The sequence below is a fragment of the Thunnus albacares genome, chromosome 3, assembly GCF_914725855.1.
Source record: "Thunnus albacares chromosome 3, fThuAlb1.1, whole genome shotgun sequence".
NCBI classification, from domain to species: Eukaryota; Metazoa; Chordata; class Actinopteri; order Scombriformes; family Scombridae; genus Thunnus; species Thunnus albacares.
The window spans coordinates 37,796,342-37,814,543 of NC_058108.1; the positions used below are offsets into that span (position 1 = coordinate 37,796,342).

Sequence of the window (18,202 nt, forward strand, 5' to 3'; positions counted from 1 at the left end):
TCTGGGGGCCTGCAGGTTTTTGGATACCTCCTCCTCGGGGTGGAAGTGGAAAATCGCTGCTGTGAAGGTTGCACAGATGTCATGTGTCGGGTGAGGAGGACACTTATCCCAGCATTCCTGCCTGTTAGGCTGCCACTAGCTGTTTGCTGTTATCTCCCCCACGTGTCGGTGGAGACGAGGAGCTGCTGGATGGCCCCGGGCCCCGCAGAGCCTTGTATGGCCATGGCCCGCTGGGAGAGGGACGATAAGCAGCGCACAGGCTGCTATGCGGCCATGTTTAGAACAATGTCTGTTTCTGTTAAATTTAGAGCAGTTATCGGACGCAGCTCTCCCTCCTGAACGCACTCTCTTCTCTTGCTGCTGCGGCGTCAGGACCAGCGGTGAGTACAGGCTCATAGTTGGGACAAAAAGGACCTGTTTCCTCTGAGTTTATGCGTAATGAGCAGATTTTCCTCCAGATGTGAAGGAGATGATCGATCTCTGATGCTGCTGTGATGTAATGTTAAAGTGAGGTGATGTAGTGCTGCAGCGGTCCCGTTGTAATGATGTGATGATGATGGCCGAGTAAATGATACCGTACTGTTGTAATAATGTTGAAATAATGTTTTTTCGTTGTCTTAATGTGCAGTGATGGTAATATATTGATGTCACTGTATTTAATGTTATATTGATTTTGCAATGATCTGATATTGACACATGACTGCAGTATTGTTGGAATAATGTTGGTCATTGTGATTTTGTATTGATGTAGAAAAGGTGTAATAATACTGTTCACTGATGGAGTTGTGTTGTAGTATTGTGGAAGTAGTAGTAGTGTTGTAGTAATATCAGAATAATGTGAAAATGCAGTTTTGCAGTCACTTATAATGTAAATGTTATAAATTTATATTCATGAAGAAAGGTGGTAATGCCGCAAGTTTGTGGGGGTTATGTAACAGTATGGTGATAGTAGAAGTAGTGTAATAATATTGTATTATTGTAGTTTTGCAGTGATGTGGTAATGGTCACATTGTTTCTGTATTGATATACAGGAGAAATAATGTAGGAGTTTATGTAGTAGTACGGTGATAGTAATAGTAGTTGTGATGTAATAGGTTTAAAGAGAGTAGCGGTATTGTACTGATGGTAGTAGTAGTAGTAGTGGAAGTTGTGATGTAATATTGTAATAATGTGGTGATGTAATGTGATAGGTTTAAAGGGAGTAGAGGTTTTTCACTGATGTATTTATGGTTTAGTGGTAGTAGTGTTAAGGTAGTAATTTCATAATAATGAGATAATGCAGTTACTCACTTGTTTTATTGTTTAGTGTTAGTTGTTATGTTGTAGTACAGTGTATGGTAGTAGTAATGATGCTGTGTAGTACTGTGCAGGTACTGGTACTTCAGACATTATTGCTTCGATTGAACCTCCTCAGTTTATCAGGTAATCAGTAACTTTCTGTCTGGAGTCAACGGTGAGCTGAGGCAGATATGACATCATTTAAATGTTTTTACACAAGATCACATTAGTTTGATGCTTATCTTCCTGTTGTCTTAACATGGTGAAAGATTTAAACTTTTAGAAGTTAATCAAATTATTTGAGCGGTAAGAATCTGCCTTTAGAGTGAGCTCTGTGACCTTAAGCCTCATTTAAAAGCAGGTCTACACAGATTGATGTTAAACCTCCGATACAGCGACCTCTAGTGGTGGTCAGTGATTTCAGCTGACTTTAGACGGAGACGCAGGTGCAGATGAAACCACAGTGAGGTTTAAGAGACCAGCAGATGTTGGTTTAAACTTTAAACTGCAGCTGAACTGATGACAGAAGCAGCACCAAACTGTTAGTAGCGTTGTTTTGATGTTGAAATGACATCTTAATCTGACTTGTGATGTTGTCCAGTGGTGTATAGTTTTAGTGATGTGATATGACAGATCACAGGTTATCTGAGCTGGAGTGGGGTTTGGAGGTGTTGAGGGAGATGTTTTATGGTCGTGTTTGTGATATCGACTCTCAGCCTTCCTGACGCCTTCACTCTTCACTCTATCAGGGTATTTTTAACCTTCTGGATCTGCATATCAAACACACACCACCTTCTGGATGAGCTGCAGCAGCATTATTCTCAAACCTACACACAGTTTAATATCATTTCCAGTGTGAACAGTCTCAGCGTCAAAGTGCTGTTGACTCAATCTTTGGTCATATAGTTCTTGATTTAAATCAAAATTTTGTCATTTATGATGTGAATGACCAGCTCCAACACGACTCCATTAAAACGTCTGCAGGAAACGTTTCAGAAGTAAAGCGTTGATTCTTCAACTGACACATTTTTAAAAGAGTTCAGAGTTGTTTTTCTTCTTCATTTTTCTTGTTTTATAGCAGATTTAAAACACATTTGTAGCTCATTCAGATGTGGTGACAGAAGCTTTCTCCTCTAATTTTCTCTGTGATCATTTTAAATGTCAATACAGTTGACCTGCTGTCATTAACCCAGATATTTATTTATTTGTCAGATGTTGCGATCATAAAATAATGAAGTGATCGGCTTGAGGATGACTCCCTGGTCAATACGTAGTGTACGATGAGATTTATTCATTTTATTCACGTTCATTGGGACGATATTCATAATGAACGGGTATATGCACTGTATTTAAATTGTTTTTATCTGTTTGTATATTGGGAACTACATGACACTGTGCACCTTGCCTGTGGTGTAGTAATCATTTAGATTAGCGGAGTGATACGTAAAACAGTGAAGTGATGTATCACGTCTGTTGTCGGTAGACAATTTCGACAAATTCCATTGAAGAAGATGTTGCTGTGCTTTAACTTTATCCAAAACCAGCGGAGGAAAGTAACTAAGTACATTTACTCAAGTACTGTACTTAAGTACAGTTTTGAGGTACTTGTACTTTACTTGAGTATTTACATGTGATGCTACTTTCTACATTTCAGAGGGAAATATTGTACTTTCTACTCCACTACATTTATTTGACAGCTTTAGTTACTTTTCAGATGAAGATTTGACACAATGGATAATATAACAAGCTTTTAAAATACAACACACTGTTAAAGATGAAACCAGTGGTTTCCAACCTTTTTGGCTTTTGACGTCTTACAAAAAGCAGTGTGTAGTCGGGGTCACATTTCACATGTCTATGAGTTGTTAACAGCTCCACCAAATAGTGATTTTTCCCTCTAAACTTCTCACATGCTTTCATTTCAATAAATGTTCAAATGATCCAATATTTCAGCAAAAATCAAAGATTAGAGAAAAAGTCCAAAAACTGAAAACAGATTTGTGTATCAGAACTTTGTTTTTTCTTCTTTCCTCTCCCATTAATCATCTCACCACCCCTCAGATTTATCTGCTGACCCTTTGGAGGGGCCCGACCCCTAGGTTGGGAACCACTGGACTAAACTAGCTAACTGTATATAAAGTAGTTGAAACTAGTAGATTCATATAAGCTTCACATCAACTTTTAAATGACTGTGTAGACACACTGTGGATTTTGGTCCCCATCACTTACAGTTCTCTGTTGGACAGAAGCTCTGTTATAAATTGACATTTTATTCAGTTTTAAGCCGGAATGTTATGACACACTTTTTTAGAATATTGTAATTTTAGGTCCAATATGGATATGAAAAATCGCTCCATATTAGTATTACTTCACTTAAGCGCAGCCTTTAATACAGTAGACCACACAATTCTTTTAGACAGACTTCAAAGTCTGATTGGCCTCTCTGGTGCTGTTTTTAACTGGTTTAAATCTTATATTACCGATAAGGAATTTTTTGTAAGCATTGATGAATGTCCATATAAAAGTTATAAAATGAATTGTGGTGTTCCTCAAGGTTCAATTTTAGGTCCTACTCTTTTTAATCCTTACATGCTGCCACTTGGAAACATCATCAGGAGGCTCGGCATCAATTTCTAGCTAGCTATGCTGATGACACACAGCTTTACACTGTCATGTCTCCTGATGACTCAGGGCCAATCGATGCCCTTTTTAACTTGAAACTTTTTTACAGCTCAACCAGGACAAAACTGAAGTCTTGGTCATTGATACTGAAGCTCAGAGAGAGAAACTCAATGTGAAGCTAGAAGCACTGGCACTAAATTCTTGTCAACAGGTGAAAAACTTAGGAGTCATCTTTGACTCAGATCTCAGTTTTGAACCTCACATTAGAAATATAACTAAGAATGCATTTTATCATTTGAAAAAATTACTATTGTAAAGCACTTTGTGTTACATTGTATTTGTATGAAAAGTGCTATACAAATAAAGTCTGATTGATTGATTGATCTATTGAAATAACACTTATTGACACATCGATATGTTTATTTATTTCATGACACATTTGGTAACACTTTAGACACTTTACATCATTACTAACTTCCAAGAAACATTTCTAATAATTTCCTGAAATGAGCTGCTATGTGATTCATTCCTGGAAAAGGTTAATGTTGATAAATATGTACTCGTTATGGAGTCGTTAAGAAAGAACCAAACATGTTTACCAGCAATTCAACACACAAAACTAAAACGTTTGATTGTGTTTTTAAATTACAGGTCAGCACATAATTAAGCAACATGAAGCTTGACGTCAGTACAAATGAAGACTGTTTACCAAATGGATCTCAGTCTTTAAGAATGTTTGTATATAAACAGTTTCTTATGAAACTTTACCAACCAACAGTGTCTCCTTTGTCTAATTTATTATCATTGAATAAAGCTTTATGCTTACCAAACACTATTTCCATTTCCCTTATCATTGGTGCCAAATCTCAACACACTTTCTACAAATTTACATATTAAGTTACCATAAATTACTATGAAACCTTCCAGGAAATTACTATGAAATTTAGGGACCTGTAATAAAGAATTAACTTTTTTTTTTTTTAATGAAATATCAGATCAGATTTTATAGTTGGAGTATCTTTGCAGTGTGTGCCTTTTAGACACTTTTTTAACAACACACTCTGACATCAAAAACATCAAATCCTCACATTCAAGTAGCTGGAATACGCAATTCCAGCTATTATATTTGGCATTTTAGTTGAAAAATTAGGAAAATGAGAGATTTTAGCTGAAACAACTAATTTATTAATTGACTATATGTTGCAGCTCTAGTTCTGTACTTTTATCAGTAGGATTTTGAGTGAAGGACTTGTAATTAAGTATTTTTACACTGTTGCACTGGTCCCTTTATTTCAGAAAGGAATGTGAATACTTCTTCCACCCTGAGAGAGAGAGAGAGAGACACAGGGGAGAGATGAGGGAGGCAGGGTTGGATCATCACAGTCAGACAGTCGAACAGACAGCAGTGTGCTGCTTCAGTGGTGACACTGTTTCTCTCTCACCGTGTTGTTTCTGCTTCTCGTCACCTTCAGATCACCTAACAGATCGTCTGACGGGGTTTTTGTTGTTTTACTGGACATTTTATTGTCTTCTTCAGTTCTTCAGTGTTTCTACCTCCAGGATGAAAACTCTGCTCATGTCCTGAAAAACTTCAGTGATTGTTTTGTTTTTCTGTCAAAGATCCTGAAACAGTTTGAGTGACGGTATGTTTCATATTTTCTACTGACGCTTCAGGATAGTATAAGATACATTAATGTAGTCTAAAGTATACATGGTACACAAAAATTAGCTTTATATATAGTTTGATGTATAGGAGTGAGTCATTGTGAGGCATGACACTGTAGTAGAGCATGTAGTATAGCTGTACAGATATACTGTATTATGGCAGTATATTTGGTGTTGTATACAGATGTAATGTGTTACTGGTTTCTCATGTCCTTCGAGCTTTCAGGTTCATGTTAGTTTAATGAATAACTTTTAAATGATCGCTTATAAAAAAACTATATATAGTTTATATTTCTGATAATAATGTCAAGTCTGATTTGAGAGCGGTGCACATTAATGTGAGTGATGCACGCTCTAAACAAAACAAAATTAAATGAATTAATAAAACATATGATATAATAGCTCTTTAATGTCAATGAATGTCATGTAAAAAAGAAAGAAAATCTATTGATCTGGTTCTAAAATAAAGTATCTTTGCCATTATCACTTAACCTATTGATTATCTATCAGTTAGGCAATTATTGTTGGATGAGTTCCCATCCAAAGAGTCCAAAGTGATTTTACAGTTTATGTTCATGATTAACAGTCTGAACACCTGAAATGATCTAATTAACAATGACTGTAACTCTGACGAGTATGTGACTTTTATTTGTACTTAATTATTCATGACTTAAATTATTGATTGAATGATTGATCTTTTTGACTAATCAACTAAAGATAATAATAATAATCACATAATAATCACAAATTAATAATAAAATAAGTATTAAAATAAACACTAAGCTTAATATAGTGCATGTCATGTCAAATACATTTATTTAAGATATATCATTTGGACTTTGTTGCTCAGCTAAGTTTGTTTACTATATGTCTTTTAGAGTTAATCACCCCTGAACGTGTTCAGTTAGTTCAGGTTAACCTACAAGTCTACACAGGAGGTGTAGCATGAGCAGCATCAATACATTCAGAGTAAAGCCTTTAGCATACTGTGCTGTGAGCTGTATTGATTCAAGTAGATGCGTATCTGTTCGGTTAGACACACAAGATGGAGACTGAAAAACGTGGCTGAAACACACAGTAACATGTTTTTATGCCATAGAGGACATAAATTCCTCATGAGTGAAAATGAGAGCAAAGAATTACCAGTGAAACTGAATGTCATGATGCTTCCAAGAGCCCAATAGGAGAGTGCCAGTATGTGACTAATTAGAAGTTGGATTTTTTTTTATCATAAATTAATCTGCCGATTATTTTTCGATTAATCAATGAATTATTTTGTCTATAAAATGTCAAAAAATTGTGAAAAATGCCTTTTATAATTTCCTAATATCCAAGATGACATCTTCACATCTCTTTTTGTCAGATCAACAGTCTAAAACCCAAAGATATTCCGTTTTCTATCATGTATGACACAGAGAAGCTACCGATCTTCACATTTGAGAAGCTGAAACAACCGAATATTTGGCATTTTGATTATCAAAATAGTTGCTGGTTAATTTTCCAACTATCGACTAATCGATTAATCGCTCTAATAAGGAAAACAGAAGTAGATGCACCTGAAAACATACTTGGACAAGCTCCACAAATGTGGGATTTACTGCTTATCAAAGTACTTAATGTTTCATTTTTAGGAACTAAAAGTTTTCAATGATCAGGACTATTTTTGGTCTTATAGTATCTCAGGGAAGCTTTCCCAACCCAGTGACCCAGAAAATCTTCCTTATCTTAAAAAAGTCTGTCTGAGACACTCTGGAACGTAAGCTTGTAGAACTGAAGGAAGTCTTGACTCCTTACATGTTCATGTCAGCCCAGTTTCAAACATGGACAGAAACTTAAACTCCTTCTGTGTCTTGCAGGGTAAAGGGAGCTCAAGCATCACCATGAGCCGAGCCAGGACCTTGTCGCTGTTTTCCAACTATCAGCTGCTTTTCTTGTTGACCATCATCTCAATTGAACTTCCATATTCAGCAGCAGGAGGATCTACTTTGACCCTCACATCCAACAGCACACTCAGCAACAATACCAAATGTGGTGGGAGTACTGAATGCGAAGTGGGCGTTATCCTGCCGATCTGGAAGCCAGACAATCCGGCCTTCACCGACCGCCTCGCCAGAGCTACCATTTACTTTGTGGGGTTGGCGTACATGTTCCTGGGCGTTTCCATCATCGCTGACCGCTTCATGTCATCCATCGAGGTCATTACCTCGCAGGAGAGACAGATCACCATCAAGAAGCCGAATGGTGAGAAGATCACCACGACGGTACGCATCTGGAATGAGACGGTGTCCAACTTGACCCTAATGGCGCTGGGTTCCTCCGCTCCTGAGATCCTCCTGTCAGTCGTGGAGGTTTGTGGTCATAACTTCAATGCTGGTCAGCTGGGCCCAAACACCATCGTAGGAAGTGCTGCCTTCAACATGTTCGTCATCATCGGCCTTTGTGTTTATGTCATCCCTGATGGACAGACCAGAAAGGTGAAGCACCTCCGGGTGTTCTTCGTCACCGCCACCTGGAGCGTCTTTGCATACACCTGGCTTTACCTGATCCTGGCAGTCCTTTCTCCAGGGGTTGTTGAGATATGGGAGGGGCTCCTCACACTCTTCTTCTTCCCCATTTGTGTTGGATTAGCTTACGTGGCCGACCGAAGACTTCTTTTCTACAAATACATGTACAAGCGATACCGAGCAGGAAAGCAGAAAGGAATGATCATTGAGACTCAGGGAGAGCCGGAGCTTCCCTCGAAGGTCGACATCGAAATGGACGGCAAAATGCACAACTCCCATGGTGAGGAGTTCATCGACGGAGAGACGGGTTTTGATGTGAAGGAGCTGGAGGAGGATGAGGCCCGCAGAGAGGTGGCCAGGATCCTGAAGGAGCTGAAACAGAAACATCCCGAGAAGGAGATGGAGCAGCTGATGGAGCTAGCCAATTACCAAGTTTTAACCCAGCAGCAGAAGAGTCGTGCTTTCTATCGCTGTCAGGCAACCAGGATCATGACAGGAGCCGGAAACATCCTGAAGAAACACGCTGCCGATCAAGCCAAAAGAGCTGCACAGCATGATATCTGCACCGAGGTTTCAGGGAACGATTTTTCCTCCAAGCTTTTCTTCGACCCTGGCTCCTACCAGTGTCTGGAGAATTGCGGCAGTGTAGCGCTGAACGTGGTGCGTCGTGGTGGAGACCTAACGAGCACAGTCTCAGTGGATTACCGGACTGAAGATGGCACCGCAAACGCCGGCTCAGACTACCAGTTCACTGAAGGAACTATTGTGTTCAAACCAGGTGAAACAGAAAAGGAAATCCGTATTGACATCATTGATGATGACATCTTTGAGGAAGACGAGCATTTCCTGGTTCACCTCAGCAATGTGAAGGTCATATCAGAAGGCGCTGGCTCAGATGAGGCTAACCACGTGGATGCCCTCGCCGGTTTGGGTCTGCCATGCACGGCCACTGTCACCATCTTCGATGATGACCACGCAGGGATCTTTACATTCGAGGAGCCCGTGGTGACCGTGAGTGAGAGCATCGGGATGATGGAGGTGAAGGTGATCCGGACATCAGGAGCTCGGGGTGTTGTGGTGCTGCCGTACAAAACCATGCAGGGGACAGCTAAAGGAGGCGGCGAGGACTTTGAGGATACGCATGGAGTCCTGGAGTTTGAGAACGATGAGATCTTGTAAGTACAAATCTTTTAACTTTAAGGTATACAGTGCTGAATGATGATGAGTTTTGAATGGGCTGAGAGCAATGCACGGTTCCCTGATAGTTCTAACAGGCATTCTGGGTATTAGAGTCTTTGTTAGTGTCAATACATATAAATTAAAATATCAGTATTTTCTACACATTTCAATATATCAACAGTAGACTGGGTGGGCATCATTTTATTATAGAAACAGATGGATGTATGAATATATTGGACCTCTCATGGATTGTGTGTGAAGTGACATTTTGACAAACCGTCCCAAATTTCATATATGTATATATAATGATGAAGGTTTTCACTCATATGAACAGATGTTACAAGTGTCTTATCACAATAATAATGATTTGTGTTCATGAGAAGGTGCTGCTTGTTGGACCAACAAACAAACTGAACCATCACAAGAAACCACAAAACTCTACAAAATATGTGATGTTTGTATCTCTGCACAGCTGTCTTCTCTCAGCTGTCTGTCTGTCTGTCCTTTTCTCTCATCTGTATCTGCTGCTTGCTCGCTGTTTGACATAATACTCACCATGGTGGTGATGGTGACTCACCATTTTATACATAATGTATCTTTAAATTGAGATTTTTTCACACAGATATACAAACACACTTTATGACTGACAGCTCCTCTGCATTGGACACAGAGGCGAAAGTGTCTGATTGGGTTCAATGATCAATATAATATTTAAGGTACATTAAACTCATTTAAAAAAATGTGAATTTGTGGCTAAATAAGTGTTAACTGTGGTTGTTGTTTTCTTGCCATCAGCTCATGAAGGTTTTAAGCCATGTCAGCTCCGGAAAACATGAAAAAAAATGTATGTATGAAGCACAACAAGGTGTCTCCTCTGAAGTGTGATTAACATTCATCAGTCTAATTAATGTTGACAGGATGTGACTTCACGACTTCAGTGTTGTCAGATTGTTACAGGTGAAACATTTGGTAGATTTTTCACCATAAAACTTCTCAGTGCTCGGGTGGACATTATTGATACTCTGTTAGGGTTCAGCACAGAAAACTGTTTTATTTGGTTTCTTGTTGAGCTGAATTTTGTGAGTTCCGATCGTTAGGAACTCATCTTGGTCATACACATACAGTTCATGGCTGCTAGATTCATCTGTTACCTTAAAGCTTCAGTCACACCAGCATTTAAAATGACAACATTTTTGCTGCAAATGCCATACATTTCATGGAATCGCTGTGAACAGTGGATTTTCCCACAGGGGGTAAACAAATCCACAAATTTTTTGTCATGTTCAACTTTGATGAAGCACAAATTTGTGCTGTTGACCGATAGCAAACCGTCTTTACAGAGCTGACCTCTGAGTGCACTGCGAGCTGGAGAGTCCAAAATGGAGGAAGCTATCGTGGCTTATTAGCTGGGTTGTTAACATTGAATTTTATTGAAGCTCCTCTGTCAGACTGAAAACTGTTCCACAACAGAGAAATGGTTTACACACAGGCTGATACTAATACGTCTTTTTAGGGAACAATGTGAACATATTGTCCCGTTAGTGACGGATGCAAAGCTAACAAGCTAATGAGTTTTCAAACTGACTGTTAGCAATCTTGTTAGCATTATTTTCCCTCATCAACAGCTTTTTATTGAATGAAATGGTGAGCACAGAGTGTCAGTAAACAGAATAGGACAGAAAAAATAGAAGATTGGAGAGTTGTTGTGACTGATTAGCTGGCTAGCTATTTGGCAATGAGCTTGCAGTTCACCATGTAGCCCTGCAAGGACTGACTACATTACTATGCTTCTACAACTAAATATTTCTCAAAAACTTGCAGATTCATTTTGCTGTACCACTTTCAGGTGTGACCTGGCCTATACACTACATTTACCATGCTGTTTGTATGTCGTCTTAGCAACCCACGCTATGTAATTTTGTGGTTTCCGCAGCTGCCATTGATTTTTTTTGCATCTAATCATAATGTCGAAACCATCCTGTCCTGACATCTGGACTTCAGTGAGAAAAATCAGAGTGAACTTAAGTTGCTAGTCGAGTTTCTGCAGATTATTGATTCCCTGATTCATTGTTTAGTCTATAAATTGTCAAAAAATAGTGAAAAGTGATGGTTCAACTAAATGACCAACAGGTATTGAACAGGGGTTTATTAAAAGAGAACTGTTCCTATTCTTGGTGCTACAATTGCTCCTCCTCCACAAGGTGATGTGACTGCTAGCTTCACATGCCTCACATAGCGGCTGCTGGCAGACTCTTTCCATGTCTGCGGGCAGCAGGAATGAAATGACAAGGGATTTATTTCCAGAGCATAAACACGGCCAGTCGGTGTGAAGGAAGAGGACGTATGTTGAAATGGAAAAGGTGCCAGGCTCATTCTTTGGTTTTAGTTTATTAATGAGGACACTGCCCTACATTTACACACAATGAGCTGCTGGAGAGCCTTATATAGACCGCTGGAGTTTATCAGCCAGGTACCACTAATACATCAGCTGAACTTTATTTTGTCTGATATTGGATTACTATTATCAGTATCTCCATTTACTGTATATACAGGGTGTTTATTTGGAACAGGTTTGTTCTCTTGTTTTATACATATATTTATAAATATATTTGATCATATTTTAGTAAGAAGCCTCCCTGTTTTCTGATCTGCTCATATTTTAATCTGCTGTTGATAGAAATTCAACTGTTCATCCAAGAAAAATCTCAATTTAAAGGCAACAAACTTTAATAAAATATGTAAAAACATATATTTTAACTTTTGTGGTAACACTATCATTTATCAGTACATAGACAGTTACTTTATAACACAAATGTAGTTATAAGCAGATATATGGACATTTTAAGTATTTATTATGTGCAATATTTATTATACCTTCTCCTATGAACACATGTTTTATATTATTACAGCTGTGTTTGACTATATTGTCATTCATTATCTGTTTGTACAGCAGTAAACACTTCTGGGTGTCCACAGGAGGAGTTATAGTCATTTATAAACACTTATATCTGTTGACAGCTATATTATATTGAGTTATAAAACATTTATTAACTGTATATATACTGATTATTATTGATAAATAGGAGGATTTACATCATTACCACTTTGGTTAACTTACTCTAAGTTAATTAAATCTGTATATGATGTTCTCACTTGGAATTTTCACTTGACTTAATTCTCTAAACAAGGATAAGAAATAGTTTGTTTGTCCACAGACAACTTCAACTCAAATATCCTCCCATCAGTGCATCTTTCTTTAATGATCAGAAGATTGGAGGATCACAGCAGGGATGTGAACGTCCGGTTCAGACAGCAGGATGAGGCCTGCAGACATGCTGAGGAGGCAGGGACGCCATCTGCTGCCCCTCCTCCAACATGTCGCCTTCTCGCCAACAGACACGAAACCAGCATCTAAAACTGAACCAGCCAAAGTTTCTGAGGCTCTTTTTATTCTGACAAGCGTGCGAGCCTCAGGGGTCAAACTGTGACCTGTTTCTGCATGCTGGGATGAACTGTAAAGACAGCAGAGCAAGCTGTAAACACACTGATACATAATCACATCAGAGAGTAGCAAACAGCAAACATTAGCTACTGCCACATCCAGCAGACACAGTTCAATATTCTCTCTTCTTTTGGCTCTGGTTTGGTTTCAACCAATTCCCGAGAAACATATCTGTCTATTTAGCTGCCAATTGTTCCATTTTTATGAACATTAAAACATTAAAGTCCAAATGTAGAGTCCACACGTTACTTCTTGTCCCTCTCTGCATCATCTTTGTTGGACATTATGGAACAGCAGCAGAATTCACTAATAAATTGATGAATTAAATTTTAAGTGAATTTCCAGAGGAAAATGTAGTGATTTCTTGTTTCCATCCACTGCCGTTGTGTGAATACTAGCAGATAAACAGCAAGTGGCGCTAATTCTCCAGTCGGTGTAGAAGAAGAGGACACAATGAGATGACGTCATTAGAAGAGTGGCAGTCAAAGCTCAAACAATGGAAAACCATGTAGAAAACGTGATGGAAATATGACATTTCAAGTCATGTCTGTAAGATCTGAAATCAGCTGGAACTGGAAACCAGATTATTTTGAGTTGAATTAACTTGAAATCAATCAAACTGCAAAATTTGCATTACGTTAATGAACAAAGGGCTTTCAAGTGCAGGGACACAGCATGAAAATGAAACAAATAAAACAGTTGAAAAACAAGACAACAGATCTGTACTATGTGGACAGACTGTTCCAAAGCATCAGGACAACAGAAGAGGAAACCGTCCAAATAATGTTTTTGACCCGTTGTGAATTTTTATTCATTCGTCTCATTTGTTTCTCTGCCTTTTAGTGGAATAAAAGTCTCTGTGTCTTCGGTCAGATCAACATCCTGCTGTATTCAAAATCATCATCACATGATGTGATTTCAGTCACATTTCCCTCCTTTAACTCAGCCGAACGTGTTTGGTATCTTTGGAAACTTCCCATTGAGGATCTGTGGGCTTGAACAGAGCTGCTGTGTGTGACCGGTGCTTCACTCCGCTGCTGCTTATGTGGACCAGAGTGTCTGAGTGTGATCAGGTTACAGAGCTGTGTTCTCTCAGCTGTTTGTGCAACATGACAGACGCTGCTGCTTCCATCAAACCTCCAGCATTTAACTAACCATCTGTTACATCTGATTGGTCAGGAACTAATGGACACAGGTGTTTCTCGTTAATTTCATGGAAAGCAGAGGTTTGTTCAGCGTGAATGATTTTCTGCAGCAGTGCTTTTGGTTGAAGGATTTAATTCCTGCCAATGTTTCAGAGTCCAAAAGTTCAAAAATACACCTGCCAACATCTCTAAAGAGCACTAAGTAACACATTGACTCATATTTCTTTAATCCAGCTACAGACTGAAACATAAAAAAAAAAGTTTTTGTTTTACAGAGAGTTACATGCTGGAACTCCATCCGCCTGCCACTTCTTTACAGTGTACAAGTCCTCCTAAAACCACAAATTTATGTTTTCACATTTCAGTTTGTGTACATTTTAAACAAATGAGATATAATGTGTTAATCAGTGAGCTTTACAGGTGATGTTTGGTGTATTTTTTAACTTTAGACAGAGTCAGATTAGCTGTTTTCCCTGCTTCCAGTATTTATGCAAAGCTAAACTAACCATTTCCTGACTTCAGCTCTGTCCTGAACACACAGGCATGAGACTGATATAAATTTCAAATTCTTCTGAAAAAAGACAGAAAGCATGTTTTGAACATGCATGACCCCAGTGAACATGCATCCATGTTCTTTCACCTGTCGAGGTATATCACAACTTTTCAGAAAGGTGTTGTGTGGAGATCCTTTCAAGGGAAACTCCACCAGTTTTACACATCAGGCATATGTGTGCTTGTTGCTGAAATTTTGCCAGTGAAACATGAAACAGACTAAATACTGAAATAGTAGTTTAGACAGGAAGTGCTAAAAGTAGTTTTAGTTTGGGTGTAAACATGGAATGACGTCAGGAAAGCAGTTGAAATGTCATTTGGAAAACAAGAGGTGTAAAAAAAAGGAGTTTGAAAGACACCGCTGTTTACCTGCAGGGAGGCTTTAATGAAAGACACTTTCCAGGTGCATTATGGGAAATTAAACTCAAACTAGAGACTGTAAGTCATATATCTCCACCTCTGCTGCACAAAGTGTGGCCATTCTTTTTTAAATCTGTTTCTTGTGATTCCCCCAACTTTATGGAGGTGACACTGAATCAGTGAAGTTCTATTTTAATGAGTTTCCTTCTTTTTTCCTGAAGTGGCCTGAAGGCTCTCTTCATTCTATCTTTTCCCAAACCTTGGGGCTTGTGACTTGGAGTTTCAGATGGCTTTTGTCGTGCTGTTAGTCTGAACTGACCGAGCTGCTGGTGTGTTGGGCAGATAAACATCACGCAGCAGCCGATGTTCCTCTCTTCCTTATTAGGTCAGCCTCTGCTGAGCAGCAGCAGGATCCTGCTCATCGTCAGCCGGCCGCCGTGTTCCAGGATCAGCACATAAAACAGACAGATGACTGCAGCCTGTTCCTCTCAGGCCTCTGAGCCAACGACAGGGGAGGTCGCTGCTGGCCGGCAGCCACATCACCAACCTGACGACACTTTTTATTTCAACTTGTGTCTGTTTCCCTCCGCAGAAAACTGATCGGACTCTTGTGAATCTGCAGAGATAATAAGCAGACTGCACTGTCCTACTGTACCTGCAGCTCAGTATTTTATATTAATATTAAATCACATGACTGGTAGTTACGGGCGCACAGAGAAACAAAGTCAAAGAGAAGTTTTATTAACTTTCAGCTTCTTTTAGCTCCTAGTTTAAGTTTTCTGGCACATTGTCTATCTGATTCAGTTTTCTTGGAAACAAACTAAGTTTCTGTTTATCTTCAGTGTTTCTCATCATGACTCATGATGTGTCCCTGAAGTCAAACAAATGTATTCAATCAGTTTCATTTTCTGTCTCATAAAATATTTGCAAAATCTTGCATTGTTTACATTTGCATTGCAGTCTTCTTCTCTCACTTTGTTGGCGCATTGCCATTGGCGGGGCTATGTACTGCGCAGCAAAACAGTGAATCACTCATACAAAAATTGTTCCAGTGAGGTACTATGCTACCAGAAGCCAGAAACTTCACAGGGAATCTTTAATTTGCTGTAGAGTTGAATGATATAATGATATTTACCATCGAAAATGTTGGCGTACAGTTTACTCATCAAGGTAAAGACTGATCTTAACGTCTCCAGAAGGTGAACATTCTCTCAGACTGAAGGAATTGTTGCATAAAAACTGATGTGTCACAAGGTTTTAAATAACAACACACTTCTTCAAAAGGTGATGTACAATAAACCCGAAGCACAAACATTCTGCTTAAAGGCAGCTTCTTGTGGTTTTCACAATCAGCTTTTTGTGATTTTCTGGTATTTATATCCTGTTCTGATGTTGGATGTTAAATACGGTCAAAGTTTCAAAACTTGAGGTTAACGTATGTAGAAATACTGCCTGCTAGTCAAAAATCAGGGCTTCAACCCGCTCTGATTCAGCTCCAACATATACGGATGTATTAGAGAAGTTGACATTTGGAGTAAAGAAGGAGAAAAAGAAGCTACTATAGTTTGTTTACGTAGCCTCCAGAGCCAGAGGAAGCTTCCTGAAGCTGACCAATCAGAACAGAGCGGGCTCATCAGGAGTCGGGCCTTAAAGAGACAAGAGCTAAAACGGCCTGTTTCAGACAGAGGCTGAACTGAGGGGCTGCGTAAAGGACCAGTATAAGCTAAATAAGGAGGTTTTAACTGGAAATCATGCAGAGATATTCCAGTAGAGCCCCAGAGTATAAATAAATAATATGTGTCCTTTAAGGTTTCTAAAACTACTTAACAATTGAGAACATTTGTGTCCTGAAATCATAGAGACTAAACCTTCAAACCATCATCTGCTGACATTAAAAAAACATGGCAATGGATGAAGGCGACATTCTGTTTCCACGCTGCTGGCACTGATACACACACACACACACACACACACACACACACATACACACAGTCCTTGGATATGTCCAATCAGGGCTGCTGTAGCCTGCAGCCCAGTGAAGCCTCCAACACTTGAAGGCAGAACAAAATTCATGACGGTCTGTAACTGTGTCACCAGGTTTCTGAAGTCTGTTTCTGTTGGATCGTTAAATCATCTGTGATTCAAACTAATCTGACCTCAGACGTCCTTGTGTGTTCATTTCAGTGAGAATCAACTTGCTGCAGAGAGATAATCCATCTACATGAAATGATTTGTTATGTAATCATTTGTCATTTTTTTATTGTCGTATTGTGGTAATGCAGTTGAAACCTCTCCTGTACGTGCATTCTTGGATGCTTATCAGTAAACTGTATGAGAAAAAAACAGTGATGGAAAGTAACTAAGTACATTTCCTCAAGTATTTTACTTGAGTATAATTCTGAGGTACTTTTGGTGTTGCAACTGGCCAATCACAGCCCACCCTGAAACAATAGACAAACCTTGGTTTGTAGTGCATTTAACTGTCTGTACATACATCTTTGTTTATTTGTGAATATACTGTATGATCATTCTGTGTTAAAGACTGAGTGTATGTTGAGTATTTTAGAGCAACAGCTATTTTTGTTTTCAGATACTCATAGAAGAATCCTGGAGATCAGAATCACTGCTTACAGCTGAATGTTCACTTTGTTTTATTTCCTTTGTCTCGCCTGCACACTTCACTTCTCTCTCTGCAACCTCTTTCTGTTTTTTTCTGTTTCAGTAAAACTATTCAGATCAATATAATCGATGATGAAGAATACGAGAAAAACAAGAACTTCTTCCTAGAGATTGGAGAGCCTCGGCTGCTGGAGATGAGTGAGAGGAAAGGTGGGGGTGTCACCTTCCCAGTGCTGTAGCCCCACCCCTAACCCCACCCCTAATCATTAATAACCTTTGACCTCTGGGCCTCACAGGGAGGTCATCATTCTGTTGTAGAAGTTTACACTAACTGTTAAAGTCACAATGAATGTCAGATGGCTATAAGAACAAAATATGTGGCCATGATTATGATTTATACTCTTTAGTTTCTGCGGCAAAAATCAGAATCAGAAGCTCTGTGATTGGATGTTTGTTACTGAAATGCACCACGGGAGTCATAGTTTATTTACTGTCCCTCAGTTTTTATGATGTCCACAGGCTTGTTATACCTTTGTCTGTTTATCAAAGAACCAGATGTTTTGTGACTGAAGGACAACACAGGAGCACAGGAGCACAACAGGCAGCCTTATATAGAAATTTAAACAAATCTCACAAACACATGAACAGTTTGCATTCATCAAGTTGAGCTCAAGCAATTCAAGACAGGTTTGTGCAGTTAAGAGGGTTTACTGAATCTGACTTGGAACATTTGCACAAGCAAACCTGATGGGAGAAAGTCAGAGCAGTTTGGGAGA

General features: G+C 39.1%; 1 protein-coding gene across 3 annotated transcripts in view; it reads left to right on the forward strand.

Moving 5' to 3' along the window:
* The first annotated feature begins 242 nt into the window (after positions 1-242).
* slc8a1a (solute carrier family 8 member 1a) overlaps positions 243-18,202 on the forward strand; it is a 29,511-nt gene continuing 11,551 nt past the window's right edge. Inside the window, exons 1-3 of one of the 3 annotated variants that reach the window (XM_044343490.1) lie at positions 243-380; positions 7,422-9,244; positions 17,530-17,636. In XM_044343490.1, coding sequence (XP_044199425.1) covers positions 7,446-9,244; positions 17,530-17,636 — 1,906 coding nt within the window. In that variant the 5' untranslated portion in view covers positions 243-380; positions 7,422-7,445. Of the gene's footprint in view, positions 381-5,354; positions 5,544-7,421; positions 9,245-17,529; positions 17,637-18,202 lie in introns of those variants that run through there. The other 2 variants (XM_044343508.1, XM_044343499.1) reach the window with 2 other exon arrangements.